The following is a 19233-nucleotide window of genomic DNA, read 5'->3' on the forward strand; positions in this document are numbered from 1 at the left end:
TGTTCTGGTGCTGCTTGCCTGGGAGAAGAGACCAACCCCCACCTGGCTACAACCTCCCTTCAGGGAGTTGGAGAGGGCAATGAGGTCTCCCCTGAGCCTCCTCTTCTGCAGGCTAAGCAACCCCAGCTCCCTCAGCCTCTCCTCCCAGGGCTGTGCTCCAGACCCCTCCCCAGCTTTGTTGCCCTTCTCTGGACACCTTCAAGTCTCTCAATGTCCTTCCTAAACTGAGGGGCCCAGAACAGGTTAGGAAGGACATTGAGACACTTGAAGGTGTCCAGAGAAGGGCAAGAAAGCTGGGGAGAGGCCTTGAGCACAGCCCTGGGAGGAGAGGCTGAGGGAGCTGGGGTTGCTTAGCCTGCAGAAGAGGAGGCTCAGGGGAGACCTTCTTGCTCTCTGCAACTCCCTGCAGGGAGGCTGTAGCCAGGTGGGGGTTGGGCTCTGCTCCCAGGCAAGCAGCATCAGAACAAGAGGACACAGTCTCAAGCTGTGCCAGGGGAGGTTCAGGCTGGAGGTGAGGAGAAAGTTCTTCCCAGCAAGAGAGATTGGCCCTGGGGATGTGCTGCCCAGGGAGGTGGAGTCCCCATCCCTGGAGGTGTTTAGGAAGAGCCTGGCTGAGGCCCTTGGTGCCATGGTTGAGTTGATCAGATGGTGCTGGGGGAGAGGTTGGACTGGATGATCTCAAAGGTCTTTTCCAACCTGGTTAATTCTATTCTATTCTATTCTATTCTATTCTATTCTATTCTATTCTATTCTATTCTATTCCATTCCAATCCAATCCATTCCAATCCATTCCATTCCAATCCATTCCATTCCATTCCACTCCTATTCTATTCAGCAGCAAGGGCTATGACAGTGTAGCTCCTCACACCACATCCTCAGGCTGAGGCAGGCTGGGATGAGCAGGAGCTATGTGAGCAGCAAGCAGAGCTTTCCACACTGGGCTTAGAGCTGGAAGTGGTTAGAAGCAGCACAGAAGCAGCCCAAATCCCTGCTCTGATCAGCAGCTCTCAGCAGGTGCTGCTTTCACTGCCTTCCCTGCCTGCATCCTGGAATGACAAGCTCTGCTGCGTTCCCAGGGGGGAAATCACACACTGCTGCTGAACAGGGAGCAACCTGCTAAAAACCAGGAGCAGCTGAGTCAGGCAGCACCTGCCCATGAGTTAGAAGTGAGAACAGCTCCCAGGGGACCGCCTCAACACCGCCCTGCCACTGGGAGCTGCTCACTGCCTGCTGCCGACACTGCCTTCCCCTTGCAGCTGCTGGCTGAGGCTCCCCCGCTGCCTGGCTGCCCAGGGCAGAGGGGATCCCCCCTCACACTCCTGCACAGCTTGTGAGGAGAAGCTGCTCTGAGGTTGTCCCTATGCCCTCAACACAGCTGGAGAGGGAAGCTGCACTCCTGCAGGTTGTGGAGATCACTTGGAAAGCTGAGGTCTGATTTGTATCTCCAGATCAATGCCAGCTGGGCAGGGCAGGGCAGGGCAGGGAGAGCTCTGGGCAGGGCAGGGCAGGGCAGGGAGAGCTCTGGGCAGGGCAGGGCAGGGCAGGGAGAGCTCTGGGCAGGGCAGGGAGAGCTCTGGGCAGGGCAGGGCAGGGCAGGGAGAGCTCTGGGCAGGGCAGGGCAGGGAGAGCTCTGGGCAGGGCAGGGCAGGGCAGGGAGAGCTCTGGGCAGGGCAGGGCAGGGAGAGCTCTGGGCAGGGCAGGGAGAGCTCTGGGCAGGACAGTACAACAGATCAAAGATACACAGAGTGCTGCACACAGGGGAAGAGTAATGGAATGGGTTGGCTTGAACAGGAGCTGTAAAGCTCCTCCAGTGCAAGCCCTGCAGCCAGCAGGGACAGCCCCAGCCCCAGCAGGCTGCTCACAGCCCCAACCAACCTCCCCTGCACTGCTGCCAGCCATGGGGCAGCTCCCAGCTCTCTGGGCAGCCTGGGCCAGGCTCTCCCCACCCTCAGTGCCAAACCTTTCTCCCTTCTCTCCACTCTCAAGCTCCCTCTTGCCCTTTCCAACCATCCCTCCTTGTCCTGTCCCATCAGGCCCTGCTCAAAGCTCTGTCCCCAGCTCTCTGCTGGGCCCTTGAAGCACTGCAAGGCCACCAGAAGGTCTCCCTGGAGCCTTCTCTCCTGCAGGCTGCCCAAGGCCAACTCTCTCAGCCTGGCTCCCAGCAGAGGGCTTCCAGCCCTGCCAGCACTGCTGTGGCCTCCTCTGGCCCTGCTCCCCCAGCTCCCTGTCTGTGCTGAGGGCTCCAGAGCTGCCCCAGGGGTCAGAGTGGCTGAGAGCAGCCAGGCAGAGAGGGACCTGGGGGTAGTGGTGGACAGCAGGTGAACAGGAGCCAGCAGTGTGCCCAGGGGGCCAAAAAGGCCAAGGGCATCCTGGCCTGCAGCAGGAAGAGTGTGGCCAGCAGGAGCAGGGAAGTCCTTGTGCCCTGTGCTCAGCACTGCTGAGGCCACACCTGGAGTCCTGTGTCCAGTTCTGGGCTCCTCAGGTCAGGAAAGAGGTTGAGCTGCTGGAAGGTGTCCAGAGAAGGGCAAGAAAGCTGGGGAGGGGTCTGGGGCACAGCCCTGGGAGGAGAGGCTGAGGGAGCTGGGGTTGCTTAGCCTGCAGAAGAGGAGGCTCAGGGGAGACCTTCTTGCTCTCTGCAACTCCCTGCAGGGAGGTTGGAGCCAGGTGGGGGTTGGGCTCTACTCCCAGGCAAGCAGCAGCAGAACAAGAGGACACAGTCTCAAGCTGTGCCAGGGGAGGTTTAGGCTGGAGGTGAGGAGAAAGTTCTACACAGAGAGAGTTGTTGGCCATTGGGATGTGCTGCCCAGGGAGGTGGTGGAGTCCCCATCCCTGGAGGTGTTCAAGAGGGGATTGGATGTGGCACTTGGAGCCATGGTTTAGTCAGGAGGTCTGTGGTGCCAGCTTGGACTTGATGATCTCTGAGGTCTCTTCCAGCCTTGGGGATTCAGTGAACTGAAATCCCAGCAGCTGCTGCAGGACTCCACCTGCCCCAGGGGCCAGCAGGGAGCTGGCTGCAGGCTCTGTGCTAGGGGCAGGCTGCAGCCCTCTGCAGGAGCTCCCACTCAGCACCACCGCAGGAGCAATCAGTCATCTCTCCAAGCTCTGGAGGTTTGTAAGGAAACAAAACTGGCTCCTGAGTGCACTCTAATTGCTTCAGGACTCCTGGGCTTGTTTTTTTCCCTCTCTTCATTATTCTGATGACTAAGAACCACAACCAGATGCTGGTAGGAAGCTCTCTCACAACAAAGGAATTCAAGGACCAGTTGCTTTCTATTCACATTCAGTGTGGGATAGCTGGTGGCTGCTGGAGCCCCCAGGAAGTGACCAGCTGCTGAAGCCATGGCCATGGAACAGAGCTATCAGTGTGGGGTCCCTGCAGAAGCACCACATGAACCTACCCACAGCAGGGCACAAGGCACAGGGACTGGGGAATCCCTGAACCCCAGCAAGCTGGGAGCTGGAAGGGGCCTCCAGAAGTCATCAAGTCTAAGCCCTCTGCTAAAGCAGGGCACCCACAGCAGCTTAGAATCACAGAACTGTCAGGGTTGGAAGGGACCTCAAGGCTCAGCCAGCCCCAACCCCCTGCCATGGGCAGGGACACCTCACACCACAGCAGGTTGCTCACAGCCACCTCCAGCCTGGCTGCAAACACCTCCAGGCAGGAGGCTGCCACCACCTCCCTGGGCAGCCTGTGCCAGGCTCTCACCACCCTCCTGGGCAACAACTTCTTCCTCACAGCCAATCTCAATCTCCCCACTTCTAGTTCTGCTCCATCCCCCCCAGTCCTATCCCTCCCTGACACCCTCCAAAGTCCCTCCCCAGCTTTCCTGCAGCCCCCTGCAGATCCTGGGAGGCCACAATGAGGTCTCCTGGGAGCCTTCTCCTCTCCAGCCTGCACAACCCCAACTCCCTCAGGCTGTGCTCCCAGCAGAGCAGCTCCAGCCCTCTGCTCCTCCTCCTGGCCCTGCTCTGGACACCTTCCAGCCCCTCCAGAGCCTTCCTGGCACAGAGGCTCCAGAGCTGGCCCCAGAGCTGCAGCTGTGGTCTCAGCAGAGTGGAGCAGAGGGGCAGAATCCCCTCCCTGCCCTGCTGGCCACACTTCTCTTGCTGCAGCCCAGGCTCTGCTTGGCTCTCTGGGCTGCAAGTGCTCCCTGCTGGCTCCTGCTGAGCTTCTCATCCACCAGGATCACAATGGCCAGGGGGGGTTTGGAAGCTCTCCAAAGAAGAAGCCTGCACAACCTCTCTGGGCAGCCTGCTCCAGGGCTCCAGCAGCCTCACAGTGAGTCGAGGCAGCAAACCCACACTGCATCCACACAGCTGCCCAGGCAGGTCCTTGAGCTGGGAAGCACAGGGGCCACACTCAGCCAGCCCATGCCAGCACCTCCATGGCCAAACATGCAAGTCAGGAATGGAATGGAATGGAATGGAATGGAATGGAATGGAATGGACCAGGTTGTAAAAGATCTCAGAGATCATCCAGTCCAACCTCTCACCCAGCACCATCTGAGCAACTCAACCATGGCACCAAGGGCCTCATCCAGGCTCTTCCTAAACACCTCCAGGGATGGGGACTCCACCACCTCCCTGGGCAGCACATCCCAGTGGCCAATCTCTCTTTCTATGAAGAACTTCTTCCTCACCTCCAGCCTAAACCTCCCCTGGCACAGCTTGAGACTGTGTCCTCTTGTTCTGCTGCTGCTTGCCTGGCAGAAGAGCCCAACCCCCAGCTGGCTCCAACCTCCCTGCAGGGAGTTGCAGAGAGCAAGAAGGTCTCCCCTGAGCCTCCTCTTCTGCAGGCTAAGCAACCCCAGCTCCCTCAGCCTCTCCTCCCAGGGCTGTGCCCCAGACCCCTCCCCAGCTTTCTTGCCCTTCTCTGGACACCTTCCAGCAGCTCAACCTCTTTCCTAAGCTGAGGAGCCCAGAGCTGGACACAGGACTCCAGGTGTGGCCTCAGCAGTGCTGAGCACAGGGCTCAAGGACTTCCCTGCTCCTGCTGGCCACACTCTGCCTGCTGCAGGCCAGGAGGAGAAGTGCAGCTTCACCATTTCTCCCTTTCCCACTGGAGCCATCCTTGGGGAGGGATCCTTGCATGCACTGCCTCTGGTGTGAGTCCAGTCCCACCCACATCTGGGCTCACTTGGGAGCTAAATGCAGCCCAGGCTGTCTGGGGTCAGGCAGTGACCCTGGACAGAAATAGCTCTGGCAGCAGGCTGGGTTTCTGGGACAGGGTGGAGCCCATCCAAGGGTCCACCCAACCAACCCAGCCCTTGGACTTAATGACAGAGCAGCAATGGCCTCCCCAGCCTCCCTGTGCCAGGCAGCTTGTGCCACCCACACAAGGTGACAGAACACAACCTGACATCACCAGCCCTGCACAGGTCACATCCTGGTTTGTCATCTGAGGCTGACACAACTGCAGAGGAGGCAGCAGCAGCAGCTTATTACTGCTGCCAAAGCAGGGAGAACCAGGGAGGCAAAGGCTGCTTCCAGAGCAGCAAAGCTGAGGCAGCAGCCCAGGGCCACAGCTCCAGCAGCAGGGACAAATGGGGCTTGGAAGAGTTCAGCCCTGAAAAGCCCCACTCTGGGTCCAGTCCCAAATGTCCCACTGCAGACAAGGCTCAAGTCAGGGGATGAGAGCAGCAAGGGCAGACAAAGCAGCTACCCATTTCCCAACAAAAGATTCCTCTGTCCAGAGCAGAGAGCAAACAACCTTGAAGTGCAGAACAACTCTGCCTGCAAAGTGCAGACTGGAGCCAAAGCCATGTCCCAAACTGGAGCCTGAAATGGGTGTTGTCCCAGGGAAAGGCTTGGGTTTGAGTACCAGTGGCCATGAGAGCTCCCTGGGCAGCCTGTGCCAGGGTCTCCCCACCCTCACAGTGCAGAACCTCCTCCTGATGTCCAACCTAAACCTGCCCTGCTCCTATCCTATGCCCTTCGTCCTACCCCCACAGCCCCTCCGGAGCAGTCCCTCCCCAGCCTGCCTGCAGCTCCCCTGCAGATACTGAACTGCTGCTCTAAGGTCTCCCTGGAGCCTTCTCCTCTCCAGGCTGAACATAGTATCCCAGGGTTGGAAGGGAGCACAAGGATCAGCCAGTTCCAGCCCCCCTGCCATGGGCAGGGACACCCCACACTGGATCAGCCTGGCCAGAGCCTCAGCCAGCCTGGCCTTAAACACCTCCAGGGCTGGGGCCTCAACCACCTCCCTGGACAACCCATCCCAGGGCTTCACCACTCTCATGGGGAAGAACTTCCTCCTCACCTCCAGCCTCAATCTCCCCACCCCCAGCTTCATTCCATTCCCCCCAGTCCTATCACTGCCTGAGAGCCTGAGCAGTCCCTCCCCAGCCTTCTTGGAGCCCCCTGCAGATCCTGGAAGGCCACAATGAGGTCACCTCAGAGCCTTCTCTTCTCCAGACTGAACAGCCCCAACTCCCTCAGTCTGTGCTCACAGCAGAGCAGCTCCAGCCCTCTGCTCATCCTCCTGGCCCTGCTCTGGACACCTTCCAGCCCCTCCAGATCCCTCTTGCAATAGGGGCTCCAGAGCTGGAGGCAGTACTCCAGGTGGGGTCTCCCCAGAGCTGAGCAGAGGGGCAGAATCCCCTCCCTGGCCCTGCTGGCCACACTTCTCTTGCTGCAGCCCAGGCTCTGCTTGGCTCTCTGGGCTGCAAGTGCACACTGAGAGCTCCTGCTGAGCTTCTCCTCCCCCAGCACCCCCAAGGCTCTCTCCTCAGGGCTGCTTTCCAGCCAGTCCCTGCCCAGCCTGCATTTGTGCCTGGCATTGCCTCCACCCAGCTGCAGGACCCTGCCCTTGGTCTGGTTGAACCTCCTGAGCTTGGCTTGTGCCCACCTCTCCAGCCTGCCCAGCTCCCTCTGGATGGCAACAGCCCCAACTCCTTCAGCCTGTTTCACCTGAGAGGTGCTGCAGCCCTCTGATCACCTTTGTGGCCCTCCTCTGGACCTGCTCCAGCAGCCTGATCTAGCTGGAGGTGTCCCTGCTCATTGCAGAGGGGTTGGACAAGATCACCTTGGAGGATCTCTTCCACCCTGGTGCCATCTGTACCCTGGGAGGTAAAGGGATGCTTGGCTGTGCCCTGGACACAGCAGGGATGGCCAGACCACCAGCAGCATGTGACAGGGAAACATGAATCAAGTTGTGTCTCAGCTGGAGGGATCCAGGAGCTCCAACTTGTCCTGCTCATCCTCTTCCACACACACCCAGCTAAGTCCAGCAGGGCAAGGCAGCTGATTCCCAAACACAGCCAACACACTGCAGCACCTCACAACCTGCCTCCAACACCCCCCTCAGATTTCTGGCTGCCAGCAACCACCAAATTAAGGCCCCCAAGGTCAAACTGTGGCATGCAGCTTTCCTGCCAGCTGCAGTGACCTGGCTTTGAAGCTCTGCAAGTGGTGTGCAGGAATGAGACAAGGTTAAGCTTCCTGAGCCACCCAGCCCATACTTGCACCCTGACATTTCCTCCTGCTCAAAGCTCAGCTTGTTCACCTCCTGTTTTTCTTAGCCTTTGAACACAAATTCCCTTTCCCCCACCCCCACAAAGTGAAAGTCCAAAATAGCAAGGAGAAATAGTACCAAACATGTCAGCTGTGTCTCACACTGCCAGCACCTCAGCCTGGGCCTTGCAAGCAGCAGGGACCAGTCCCCCCCCCAGCAGCCAGCTGTGTAGCACAAAGATTCCTGAGCAACCAGCAGCTGATGCAGCCAGACCTCAGGTATCTACAGGCTGCATCCAGAGGAGGCATCACAACTGCCTGAAGGGCCTTAAGTGTCTCCTTCCTTGGCAGTTGTATGCCAGTCAAGGAAGCTGAGCTCACCTCTCTTCCCTTGGCTGTTGCCAGAGCTGCTGTCCCACAACTGCACACACCCTGACAAGTGACTGATTTCAGCCATCTCCACAGTCATAGAATCCCAGGATGGGTTGGGTTGGAAGGGACCTTAGAGATCAAGTTCCAACCCCACTGCCATGGGGTAACCCCGCTGCCACCTCCCACCAGCCCAGGCTGCTCAAGGCCCTGAATGCAGAGGAACAGTCAGTAAAGCCCAAGCAAAACTGGGGGGGGACACACACCAGCCAGCCAAGAATTCACATTTCTATCCCAAAGGCTTCCCTGTGCTTACTGTCAAATCCTTGCAGGAGCAGGGGCACAAGAGTTTATCAGGAGGAGCTCACATGAGTCTTTGATAACGGAAAGTGAAAGACAGCCTCAGACTCGGGGTCCCCCACCTGCTGTCCTCTCTATCAGTGCTGCCCAGGGCTGAGGAGTGCTGCCCAGGGCTGAGGAGTGCTGCCCAGGGCTGAGGCGTGCTGCCCAGGGCTGAGGCGTGCTGCCCAGGGCTGAGGCGTGCTGCCCAGGGCTGAGGCGTGCTGCCCAGGGCTGAGGTGTGCTGCCCAGGGCTGAGGAGTGCTGCCCAGGGCTGAGGTGTGCTGCCCAGGATGGAGGTGTGCTGCCCAGGGCTGAGGTGTGCTGCCCAGGGCTGAGGAGTGCTGCCCAGGGCTGAGGTGTGCTGCCCAGGGCTGAGGTGTGCTGCCCAGGATGGAGGTGTGCTGCCCAGGATGGAGGTGTGCTGCCCAGGGCTGAGGCGTGCTGCCCAGGATGGAGGTGTGCTGCCCAGGATGGAGGTGTGCTGCCCAGGGCTGAGGAGTGCTGCCCAGGGCTGAGGTGTGCTGCCCAGGGCTGAGCTGTGCTGCCCAGGGCTGAGGCGTGCTGCCCAGGATGGAGGTGTGCTGCCCAGGGCTGAGGCGTGCTGCCCAGGATGGAGGTGTGCTGCCCAGGGCTGAGGTGTGCTGCCCAGGATGGAGGTGTGCTGCCCAGGATGGAGGTGTGCTGCCCAGGACTGAGGTGTGCTGCCCAGGGCTGAGGCGTGCTGCCCAGGGCTGAGGAGTGCTGCCCAGGGCTGAGGAGTGCTGCCCAGGGCTGAGGTCTGCTGCCCAGGGCTGAGGTGTGCTGCCCAGGGCTGAGGAGTGCTGCCCAGGGCTGAGTTGTCCTTCAGAGAGCAACAAGGAGGGGGATGGAAATGCAGCTCTCCCTGCAGCCCATCCCATCCAGGAGGGAAATAAAGCCATAAAGATCAGAAGATGTGAACGCAGCGAGATTGCTCCAATGAAGAGCTGCCAGGCTGCAGCAGCCTTGGACCTGGAGACTTTCACTGCTGATTGGTTTTTTTCCATCTTGAACAGCTGTCAAGCACAGGTGAGAGACCTGTTGGAGGGCAATCGTGCAAGGTGGAGGCAGGACAAGAGGAAACAACCTGAAGTTGTGCAAGGGGAGGTTCAGGTCGGACGTGAGGAACAATTTCTTCCCCTTGAGGGCTGTCACAGCCTGGCCCCGGGCTGCCCAGGGCAGAGGCGGAGTCTCCATGCCTGGAGGGGTTTCAGAGCCCTGGAGGTGTGGTGCTGAGGGCCAGAGGTTGGTGGTGCCCTGGCAGTGCTGGGTCAGCAGTTGGGCTTGCTGATCTGAAAGCTCTTTGCCAACCACAAACGATTCTGCGACTCGATGCCCGAAGCAGAGCAGAGACGGGACGCTTCCCAAAGGGCTGACAGGGAGCCCTCAGAGACCCAAGAGCAGAGCTCGGTGCTCCCTGGCCGCACTCGCTGGGGTACCCCTGCTCCCCAGCACGCCTCTCTTTTGGCGCTGTCTCAGCCTCGCCGCGGGGCTCGCTCGGCCGCGGGGGTCAGGGGCAGGCTGCGCAGCCGCTGCCCGGGGGTCCCCCCCCCCCCCAGCCCCGCACCGCTTCGGCTCCGTACCCCAGCACGGCGCAAGCCCCTCCCCACCCCTGCCACCAACCTGACATCGAGGAGGCGAAGAAGTGTCGAGGCGAACCCTCACCCCCTCCCCACGAAGCGCCCAAGAGGTGCTGGGGGGGTGTCCCAGCACCCCTCCCTCCCGGTGCCTCCCTCCCCTGCACCCTGCTCCGGGGCTCACCGCAGGCGGAGGTTAGCCATGAACTCGGGCATGGTGACGGCGTCCATCAGCACGAAGTCGGCTTTGCCGAACTCCAGGCTCTCCTGCTCCGCCATGGCGGTGCCGGTGCCGGGCTGTGCCCCGGGGTGGAGGGGACGGGACACGGAGAAGGGGGGGGGGCCCGTTCCGAGCCCGCCGGGCCCCGCCTCACCTGCGGTAAGGCGGAGCCGGCGGGCACCAAGCGGGCACCGGGGCGCGGCGCCACCTAGCGGCCCGCCCGGAGCGTCGCAGGAAGGCCCCGCCCCGAGGCCGGCGCCAGAGGGAGGGAGCGAGCAAAGGCTCCCCCTGCCGGAAGGGAGGCGTTAATGCAGCGGGGGGAGCCGCAGCGGTGAGGGCGAGTCCCAGCTGTGCTGGGGGAGCCTCACCAGCACGGGGGGGTCACAGCCTGTACCCCAGAACAAGCCTCACCAGCACGGGGGGGGTCATAGCCTGTACCCCAGAACAAGCCTCACCAGCACGGGGGGGTCACAGCCTGTACCCCAGAACAAGCCTCACCAGTACGGGGGGTCACAGCCTGTACCCCAGTACAAGCCTCACCAGTACGGGGGGTCACAGCCTGTACCCCAGAACAAGCCTCACCAGCACGGGGGGGTCACAGCCTGTACCCCAGTACAAGCCTCACCAGTACGGGGGGTCACAGCCTGTACCCCAGTACAAGCCTCACCAGTACGGGGGGGGTCACAGCCTGTACCCCAGAACAAGCCTCACCAGCACGGGGGGGTCACAGCCTGTACCCCAGTACAAGCCTCACCAGTACGGGGGGGGTCACAGCCTGTACCCCAGTACAAGCCTCACCAGTACGGGGGGTCACAGCCTGTACACCGTACAAGCCTCACCAGTGTGGGGGTGTCACAGCCTGTACCCCAGAACAAGCCTCACCAGTATGGGGGTGTCACAGCCTGTACCCCAGAACAAGCCTCACCAGCACGGGGGGTCACAGCCTGTACCCCAGTACAAGCCTCACCAGTATGGGGGTGTCATAGCCTGCACCCCAGGAACCTCACCAGTATGAGGGTGTCATAGCCTGTACTGGGAGCCTCACCAGCATGGGGGTGACACAGCCTGTACTGGGGCAGCCTCACCAGCATGGGGGTGTCATAGCCTGTACCCCAGTACAAGCCTCACCAGTATGAGGGTGTCATAGCCTGTACTGGGAGCCTCACCAGTATGGGGGTGTCACAGCCTGCACCCCAGGAACCTCCTGAGCATGCAGGTCACATCTTGCACTGGAGGAACCTCTCCACTATGAGAAGGGCACAGCCTGCACTGGAGGAACCGACCACTATGGGGGACACATCCTGCACCCAGGGGCAGCCTCCAGCACAGGTGCTGTGGGGTCACATCCTGCACCTGGAAAGATCCCCCCAGCTCAGGATGCTTCAGGGGTAGACCCAACCTGAGGGTCCTACAGGCCCACATCCTCCACCCAAGCACCCCCATGCAAACACCCAGCAGGGTGGGTGCTGCAGCCCAGGGACTCCCCACACCCCCAGGCTCACCTCTCAGGATGGGGCCACATCCTGCCCCCCTTTATGCAGTACCCTGATGGTCAGAGCCAGATTCAGCAGCCAGGAAAAGCTCCGTGCCAGGCTCTCAGGTGGCAGAACCTGATCCTGCCAGCCATGACCCCATAGAGCAAGGCCAGATGCCCCACCTTGGGCCCCCCACCCCAGGATCCCATGGGGCAGTTCCAGATGAGGCACTGCATCACCCTTCACCCCAAGGCCCCACCATTCAGGGTCAGGTGCTGCACCCAGAGGAACCCCCATCCCAGCATCCCAGGGCCAGATCCTGCACCCAGAGGAACCCCCATCCCAGCATCCCAGGGCCAGATCCTGCACCCAGAGGAACCCCCATCCCAGGATCCCAGGGCCAGATCCTGCACCCAGAGGAACCCCCATCCCAGGATCCCAGGGCCAGATCCTGCACCCAGAGGAACCCCTATCCCAGGATCCCAGGGTCAGATCCTGCACCCAGAGGAACCCCCATCCCAGGATCCCAGGGCCAGATCCTGCACCCAGAGGAACCCCCATCCCAGCATCCCACCATGCAGGGCCAGATCCTGCACCCAGAGGAACCCCCATCCCAGCATCCCAGGGCCAGATCCTGCACCCAGAGGAACCCCCATCCCACCATGCAGGGCCAGATCCTGCACCCAGAGGAACTCCCATCCCAGGATCCCAGGGCCAGATCCTGCACCCAGAGGAACCCCCATCCCACCATGCAGGGCCAGATCCTGCACCCAGAGGAACCCCCATTCCAGGATCCCAGGGTCAGATCCTGCACCCAGAGGAACCCCCATCCCAGCATCCCAGGGCCAGATCCTGCACCCAGAGGAACCCCCATCCCAGGATCCCAGGGCCAGATCCTGCACCCAGAGGAACCCCCATCCCAGCATCCCAGGGTCAGATCCTGCACCCAGAGGAACCCCCATCCCAGGATCCCAGGGCCAGATCCTGCACCCAGAGGAACTCCCATCCCAGGATCCCAGGGCCAGATCCTGCACCCAGAGGAACCCCCATCCCAGCATCCCACCATACAGGGCCAGATCCTGCACCCAGAGGAACCCCCATCCCAGGATCCCAGGGCCAGATCCTGCACCCAGAGGAACCCCCATCCCAGCATCCCAGGGCCAGATCCTGCACCCAGAGGAACTCCCATCCCAGGATCCCAGGGCCAGATCCTGCACCCAGAGGAACCCCCATCCCAGGATCCCAGGGCCAGATCCTGTACCCAGAGGAACCCCCATCCCAGGATCCCAGGGCCAGATCCTGCACCCAGAGGAACCCCCATCCCAGGATCCCAGGGCCAGATCCTGCACCCAGAGGAACCCCCATCCCAGGATCCCAGGGCCAGATCCTGCACCCAGAGGAACCCCCATCCCAGCATCCCACCATGCAGGGCCAGATCCTGCACCCAACACCCCCAAACCCTGCTGCCTCCAGCACCTACAGAGCCCCCAGGACCCCCACCAGCTAACCACAGAATAAACCCCCACGGGAAGACCCAGCAGCCCCCAGCCCCCTCAGGCTAATTACATTGACGGCACTAATTAAGGGAAGCAGGGCAGGGGGGCTGGGAACAGCCAGAGCAGAGCTCAGAGGAGCATTTGGGGTAAGAACTGCTGGTGGGGTGCAGGAACTGAGGGGGGTGGGTGTGAGGTGGCACGGCCATCCCTGCTCTTGTCCCTGTCCTTGGCTCCATCCCTGACCCCATCCCAGCTCCTGCAGCCTGCAGTGGGTCCTGCTGGGCTGTGGTGGGTCGGGGTGGGCTGAGCCCCCAGCCCCCAGCTGACAGCAATGTTGCTCCTCCCTAGTTAAAGGCAGCAGTCGCTGGCTCCCAGCCTGCTCCTGGCTTGGGACAGGGCTGTGTGGAGCTCTTGGAGGTGAGCTGGGGAGCACAGAAACCCTTAATGCTCTCTTTGTGCTTGGCTTTCCCGGGCTCCGTGGGTGGGTTTTGGTCTTGTTTTACGCCACCCCTGGGTGGCATTTGTGTCCTTTGGTGCTAATTAACCATCCCCAGGCGTGCAGGGAAGCTGCAGGCGTGGTGGAGGTGCCCGGTGCGACAGCAGCGCCCGAGGGCGCCGGGGCTCCTGCTCTGCTCTCCTCTCCTTTGGCAGGGCTACCAGGAGGTGTTGAGCCAGCACTGTGTGTGGCAGCAGCAATGGAGCCTGACCCCTGCAGCCTCCTGAGGAAGAGGGCAGTGTCTGGGCACAGCTGGCAGAGCCTCCTCTGCCTCCGGCCCCGCCGGCAGAAGAAGAAGGTGGCTTACACCAGCTACATCCACAGGCTGAGGAACCAGGTACAGCACAGCTGGGGTGGCTGCACCCCCAGGAGTGCCACCCTCAGCATGGGCATCGGTGTGCCCAAGCCTGGGTGTTAGCAGAGCCTGGAGAGCTTTGACTTTCATAGTGGGTGAGAGGCTGGAGGTGAGGCTGAGGCAGCTCCTCACAGCCCAGAGCCAGCCCAGCGCTGAGTGTGGGCAGCAGGGGCAGGGAGGGGATTCTGCCCTCTGCTCTGCTCTGCTCAGACCTCCCCTGCAGGGCTGGGGCAGCTCTGGAGCCCTCAGCACAGACAGGGAGCTGGGGGAGCAGGGCCAGAGGAGGCCACAGCAGTGCTGGCAGGGCTGGAAGCCCTCTGCTGGGAGCCAGGCTGAGAGAGTTGGCCTTGGGCAGCCTGCAGGAGAGAAGGCTCCAGGGAGACCTTCTGGTGGCCTTGCAGTGAGTCCTGTGTCCAGTTCTAGGCCCCTAAGTTTAAGAAGGACATTGAGCTGCTGGAAGGTGTCCAGAGAAGGGCAAGAAAGCTGGGGAGGGGTCTGGAGCACAGCCCTGGGAGGAGAGGCTGAGGGAGCTGGGGTTGCTTAGCCTGCAGAAGAGGAGGCTCAGGGGAGACCTCATTGCCCTCTCCAACTACCTGAAAGGAGGTTGGAGCCAGGTGGGGGTTGGTCTCTTCTGCCAGGCAAGCAGCAGCAGAACAAGAGGACACAGTCTCAAGCTGTGCCAGGGGAAGTTTAGGCTGGAGGTGAGGAAGAAGTTTTTCCCAGCAAGAGAGATTGGCCACTGGGATGTGCTGCCCAGGGAGGTGGTGGAGTCCCCATCCCTGAAGGTGTTCAAGAAGGGACTGGATGTGGCACTTGGAGCCATGGGTTAGTAGTCATGGGGTCTTGGGTGATAGGTTGGACTTGATGATCTCTGAGGTCTCTTCCAACCTTATTGATTCTATGGTTCTAAGGGCCCAGCAGAGAGCTGGGGACAGAGCTTTGAGCAGGGCCTGATGGGACAGGACGAGGGGGGATGGTTGGAAAGAGCAAGAGGGAGCTTGAGAGTGGAGAGAAGGAGAAAGGTTTGGCACTGAGGGTGGGGAGAGCCTGGCCCAGGCTGCCCAGAGAGCTGGGAGCTGCCCCATGGCTGGCAGCAGTGCAGGGGAGGTTGGTTGGGGCTGTGAGCAGCCTGCTGGGGCTGGGGCTGTTCCTGCTGGCTGCAGGGCTGCACTGGGTGAGCTTTGCAGGTCCCTTCCCATCCAAAGCAGTTTAGGATTCCTTGAAACTGAAGATGAGGTGGATGGGGCTGGGGGAGCTCTGCCTGTCCCGCAGCTCCCAGGACCCTGATACCCCAGGGGTGCCTGAGCTGAGGCGCTGGGGGGGAGGCTCCGGGGCTGGGGGGGAGGCTCCGGGGCTGGGGGGGAGGCTCCGGGGCTGGGGGGGAGGCTCCGGGGCTGGGGTGGAGGCTCCGGGGCTGGGGGGCAGGCTCCGGGGCTGGGGGGCAGGCTCCGGGGCTGGGGGCTGGCTGGGGCTGATGCTCTGCTGGGCTTCTCTCCCTGCAGACCTGGTGCTCCAGGGCGTCGTGCCTGGCGGCTGCTGCCTTCCCCTGGACGGAGAGCCCCCGGCTGCTCGGGGCCGTGGCGCTGGAGTCCGCTCGGCTGCGCCGCTGCCGCCGCAGAGACCACCTCCGCCCCCGGGAGGTCCTGCTGGCCATGAAGCTGGTGCTGCTGCGGGAGCTCTGCGGGGCCCTTCCAGCGCCTGCCCCCCTGGGCTGCTGCTGAAGGCACCCGGCACCGTGGGACAGTCTTGAGGAGTTGTTTTAACGTGGTTTTCGGTAAATAAAGTATTTATTGGCGTCGTCCAGCAGTGTCCGACCTCTCTTCAGCTCCTCCCGTGGCTGGGCACTGAGGTCAGTGATGCACTGCTCAAAAGCCCTCTGCTGATCCCAGCTCAGCTTGCCTTGTATTTGGAGCAAGTGCCCTTCCAAATCTCCTCTTGAGCAGAGGTACAGCCCACACAGGATTGGGGGGAGGGAGCAGAACTGGAAGTGGGGAGATTGAGATGGGATGTGGGGAAGAAGCTCTTCCCCAGGAGGGTGGTGAGAGCCTGGCACAGGCTGCCCAGGGAGGTGGTGGAAGCCTCCTGCCTGCAGGTGTTTGCAGCCAGGCTGGAGGTGGCTGTGAGCAACCTGCTGTGGTGTGAGGTGTCCCTGCCCATGGCAGGGGGTTGGGGCTGGCTGAGCCTTGGGGTCCCTTCCAGCCTTATTGATTCTATGATTTTATGACAGGAAAGAGCCATCAGAAGTGGTCTCCTCTCCTCCCATGTGTCCTGGTGTAGCCAGGTAGGGGTTGGTCTCTTCTACCAGGCAAGCAGCACCAGAACAAGAGGACACAGTCTCAAGCTGTGCCAGGGGAGGTTCAGGCTGGAGGTGAGGAGAAAGTTCTTCCCAGCAAGAGAGATTGGCCACTGGGATGTGCTGCCCAGGGAGGTGGTGGAGTCCCCATCCCTGGAGGTGTTTAGGAAGAGCCTGGATGAGGCCCTTGGAGCCATGGTTGAGTTGATCAGACGGTGTTGGGTGAGTGGTTGGACTGGATGATCTCTGAGGTCTTTTCCAACCTGGTCAATTCTGTTCTATTCTAAGGAAGGGACAGGGCCAGGCTCTGCTCACTGTGCCCAGGGATGGGACAAGAAGCAATGAATGGAAACTCCAGCACAGGAGGTTCCACCTCAACATGAGGAGGAACTTCTGCACTGAGAGGGTCCCAGAGCCCTGGAGCAGGCTGCCCAGAGAGGTTGTGGAGTCTCCTGCTCTGGAGCCTTCCCAGAACTGGATGACCTCTGAGGTCTTTTCCAACCTGGTTCATTCTATTCTATTCAAGCTGATCACAAAACCTTGGAGGGGCAGAGCTGGGGCTGTGGCTGCCCTGCAGCTGGGGTGAGCTGGTTTGGGAGGTGTGTGCTGGCTGTGTGCCTGCCCCAGGCACTGGTGAAGAGCTGTGCCATGGCCAGCAGGTTGCTGGGGACAGCAAAAGGGAGGTGGCTTGAGGCCACTCTGCCTGTGCAGAAGAGACAGGAGCCAGGGCACCATGTCCCTATCACTGCAGTGTCCAGATCAATGGTTGAGAGGGTTCCAGCTCCCCTGCCTGCCCTTGCTTGCTCAAAGCCACCCCACACCTGACCAGCTTGGAAACCAGCAGAGCTATGCTTGCCCCTCAGCTCTGGGCAGCACAGGGACAAGGACTTGTAGGGCACAGCATGGCAGCTCTGTGCCAGTGTGTGCCTGAGTTCAGCCAGGACACCAGCCTGAAAGTCCACCCAGGTGGGTCTGGGCACATGGAATCATGGAACTGTCAGGGCTGGAAGGGAGCTCAAGGCTCAGCCAGTCCCAACCCCCTGCCATGGCCAGGGACACCTCACACCACAGCAGGTTGCTCACAGCCACCTCCAGCCTGGCTGCAAACACCTCCAGGCAGGAGGCTTCCACCACCTCCCTGGGCAGCCTGTGCCAGGCTCTCACCACCCTCATGGGGAACAACTTCTTCCTCACAGCCAATCTCAATCTCCCCACTTCTAGTGCTGCTCCATCCCCCTCAGTCCTATCCCTCCCTGACACCCTCAAAAGTTCCTCCCCAGCTTTCCTGCAGCCCCCTGCAGATCCTGGAAGGCCACAATGAGGTCTCCTGGGAGCCTTCTCCTCTCCAGCCTGCACAACCCCAACTCCCTCAGGCTGTGCTCACAGCAGAGCAGCTCCAGCCCTCTGCTCCTCCTCCTGGCCCTGCTCTGGACACCTTCCAGCCCCTCCAGAGCCTTCCTGGCACAGAGGCTCCAGAGCTGGCCCCAGAGCTCCAGGTGGGGTCTCAGCAGCCCTGGAGTACTGTACATCAAAATCACATCTCTGGAGCACAGCAGAGACCAGGCACTTCCCTGAAAGCTGACTGAGGATGGAATTGAGGACAAAAGAGACAAGTACAGAGATTCCTCTGAGGGATGTTCTCTGATGCCAGAACAAATCATCTGCCAGGGCTGCCTGTGAAGCAGGAGTTGTGCTTTTGATAAAGTATGTTCATGGAATCACAGCAAGGTTTGGGTGGGAAGGGACATTTAAAGCTCCTCCAGTCCAAGCCCTGCAGCCAGCAGGGACAGCCCCAGCCCCAGCAGGCTGCTCACAGCCCCACACAACCTCCCCTGCACTGCTGCCAGCCATGGGGCAGCTCCCAGCTCTCTGGGCAGCCTGGGCCAGGCTCTCCCCACCCTCAGTGCCAAACCTTTCTCCCTTCTCTCCACTCTCAAGCTCCCTCTTGCCCTTTCCAACCATCCCCCCTTGTCCTGTCCCATCAGGCCCTGCTCAGAGCTCTGTCCCCAGCTCTCTGCTGGGCCCTTGAAGCACTGCAAGGCCACCAGAAGCTCTCCCTGGAGCCTTCTCTCCTGCAGGCTGCCCAAGGCCAACTCTCTCAGCCTGGCTCCCAGCAGAGGGCTTCCAGCCCTGCCAGCACTGCTGTGGCCTCCTCTGGCCCTGCTCCCCCAGCTCCCTGGCTGTGCTGAGGGCTCCAGAGCTGCCCCAGCCCTGCAGGGGAGGTCTGAGCAGAGCACAGCAGAGGGCAGAATCCCCTCCCTGCCCCTGCTGCCCACCCTGCTGGGGCTCAGCCCAGGCTGGGGCTGGGCTGGCAGTGCTCGGTGCCAGCTCCTGTCCAGCTTTTCCCTCTCCTTCATTTCTTCTTTCTTAGCTTCCTCTGCTCTTTCTCCTCCCATTCCATTAGCCAGGCCACCTTCCTCCTGTCCATGTTTTCTCTGCTGGCAAGTGGCTGCCCCAGGCCTCCCCCCTGTGAGCCATTTGTCAGTGGGTGGCAGAAGCTGTTTCCTCTTCTCTCCTTCTTGAGAAAGGGAAGGAGCAGAGAGAGTGACACAAGGCAGCAGCATCTCCAGGCCATCCCAGGCACTCCTGCTCTGGTCTCCAGCCAAGGAGGAGGATGTCAGCCTGTAAACAAAGCTCAGGATTGAGTTCCCAGGCTTTTGTGCTTGTGCCCAGTGGCTGTGCTGTGTTTTCATTGATGGACTCTTCCAGGAAGCTTTATGAGGACAGGGATGAGGCTTCCCAAGCCTCTGATGGGAGCACTGCACAAACAAGCAGTGATTTGTGGAGGTCCCAGAGCACCACACCAGAGCAAGCAGCCAAAGGCACAGTATCAGAGCACATGAGAGGCTGGAAGGGACCTCCACAGATCATCCAGGCCAAGCCCCCTGCCAGAGCAGCATCACCCAGGGGAGTCCACACAGGAATGCATCCAGGTGGGGTTGGTAAGGCTGCAGAGAAGGAGACTCCACAACCCCCCTGGGCAGCCTGCTCCAGGGCTCTGGCACCCTCACACCAAAGGAGTTTCTCCACATGGAATGGAATGGAATGGAATGGACCAGGTTGGACATGTTGAGGTGAAATATGAGGAGAGGCTGAGGGAGCTGGGGTTGCTTAGCCTGCAGAAGAGGAGGCTCAGGGGA

General features: G+C 61.0%; 1 protein-coding gene across 1 annotated transcript in view; it reads right to left on the reverse strand.

The window, feature by feature from the left end:
* MYO1D (myosin ID) overlaps positions 1-10093 on the reverse strand; it is a 260781-nt gene extending 250688 nt beyond the window's left edge. Inside the window, exon 1 of the mRNA XM_054176932.1 lies at positions 9943-10093. Within this exon, the coding sequence (XP_054032907.1) occupies positions 9943-10037 (95 nt within the window). The 5' untranslated portion in view covers positions 10038-10093. The remainder of the gene's footprint in view (positions 1-9942) is intronic.
* Between the last annotated feature and the right edge of the window lie 9140 nt (positions 10094-19233).

The sequence above is a fragment of the Dryobates pubescens genome, chromosome 36 (assembly GCF_014839835.1).
Source record: "Dryobates pubescens isolate bDryPub1 chromosome 36, bDryPub1.pri, whole genome shotgun sequence".
Classification (NCBI taxonomy): Eukaryota; Metazoa; Chordata; class Aves; order Piciformes; family Picidae; genus Dryobates; species Dryobates pubescens.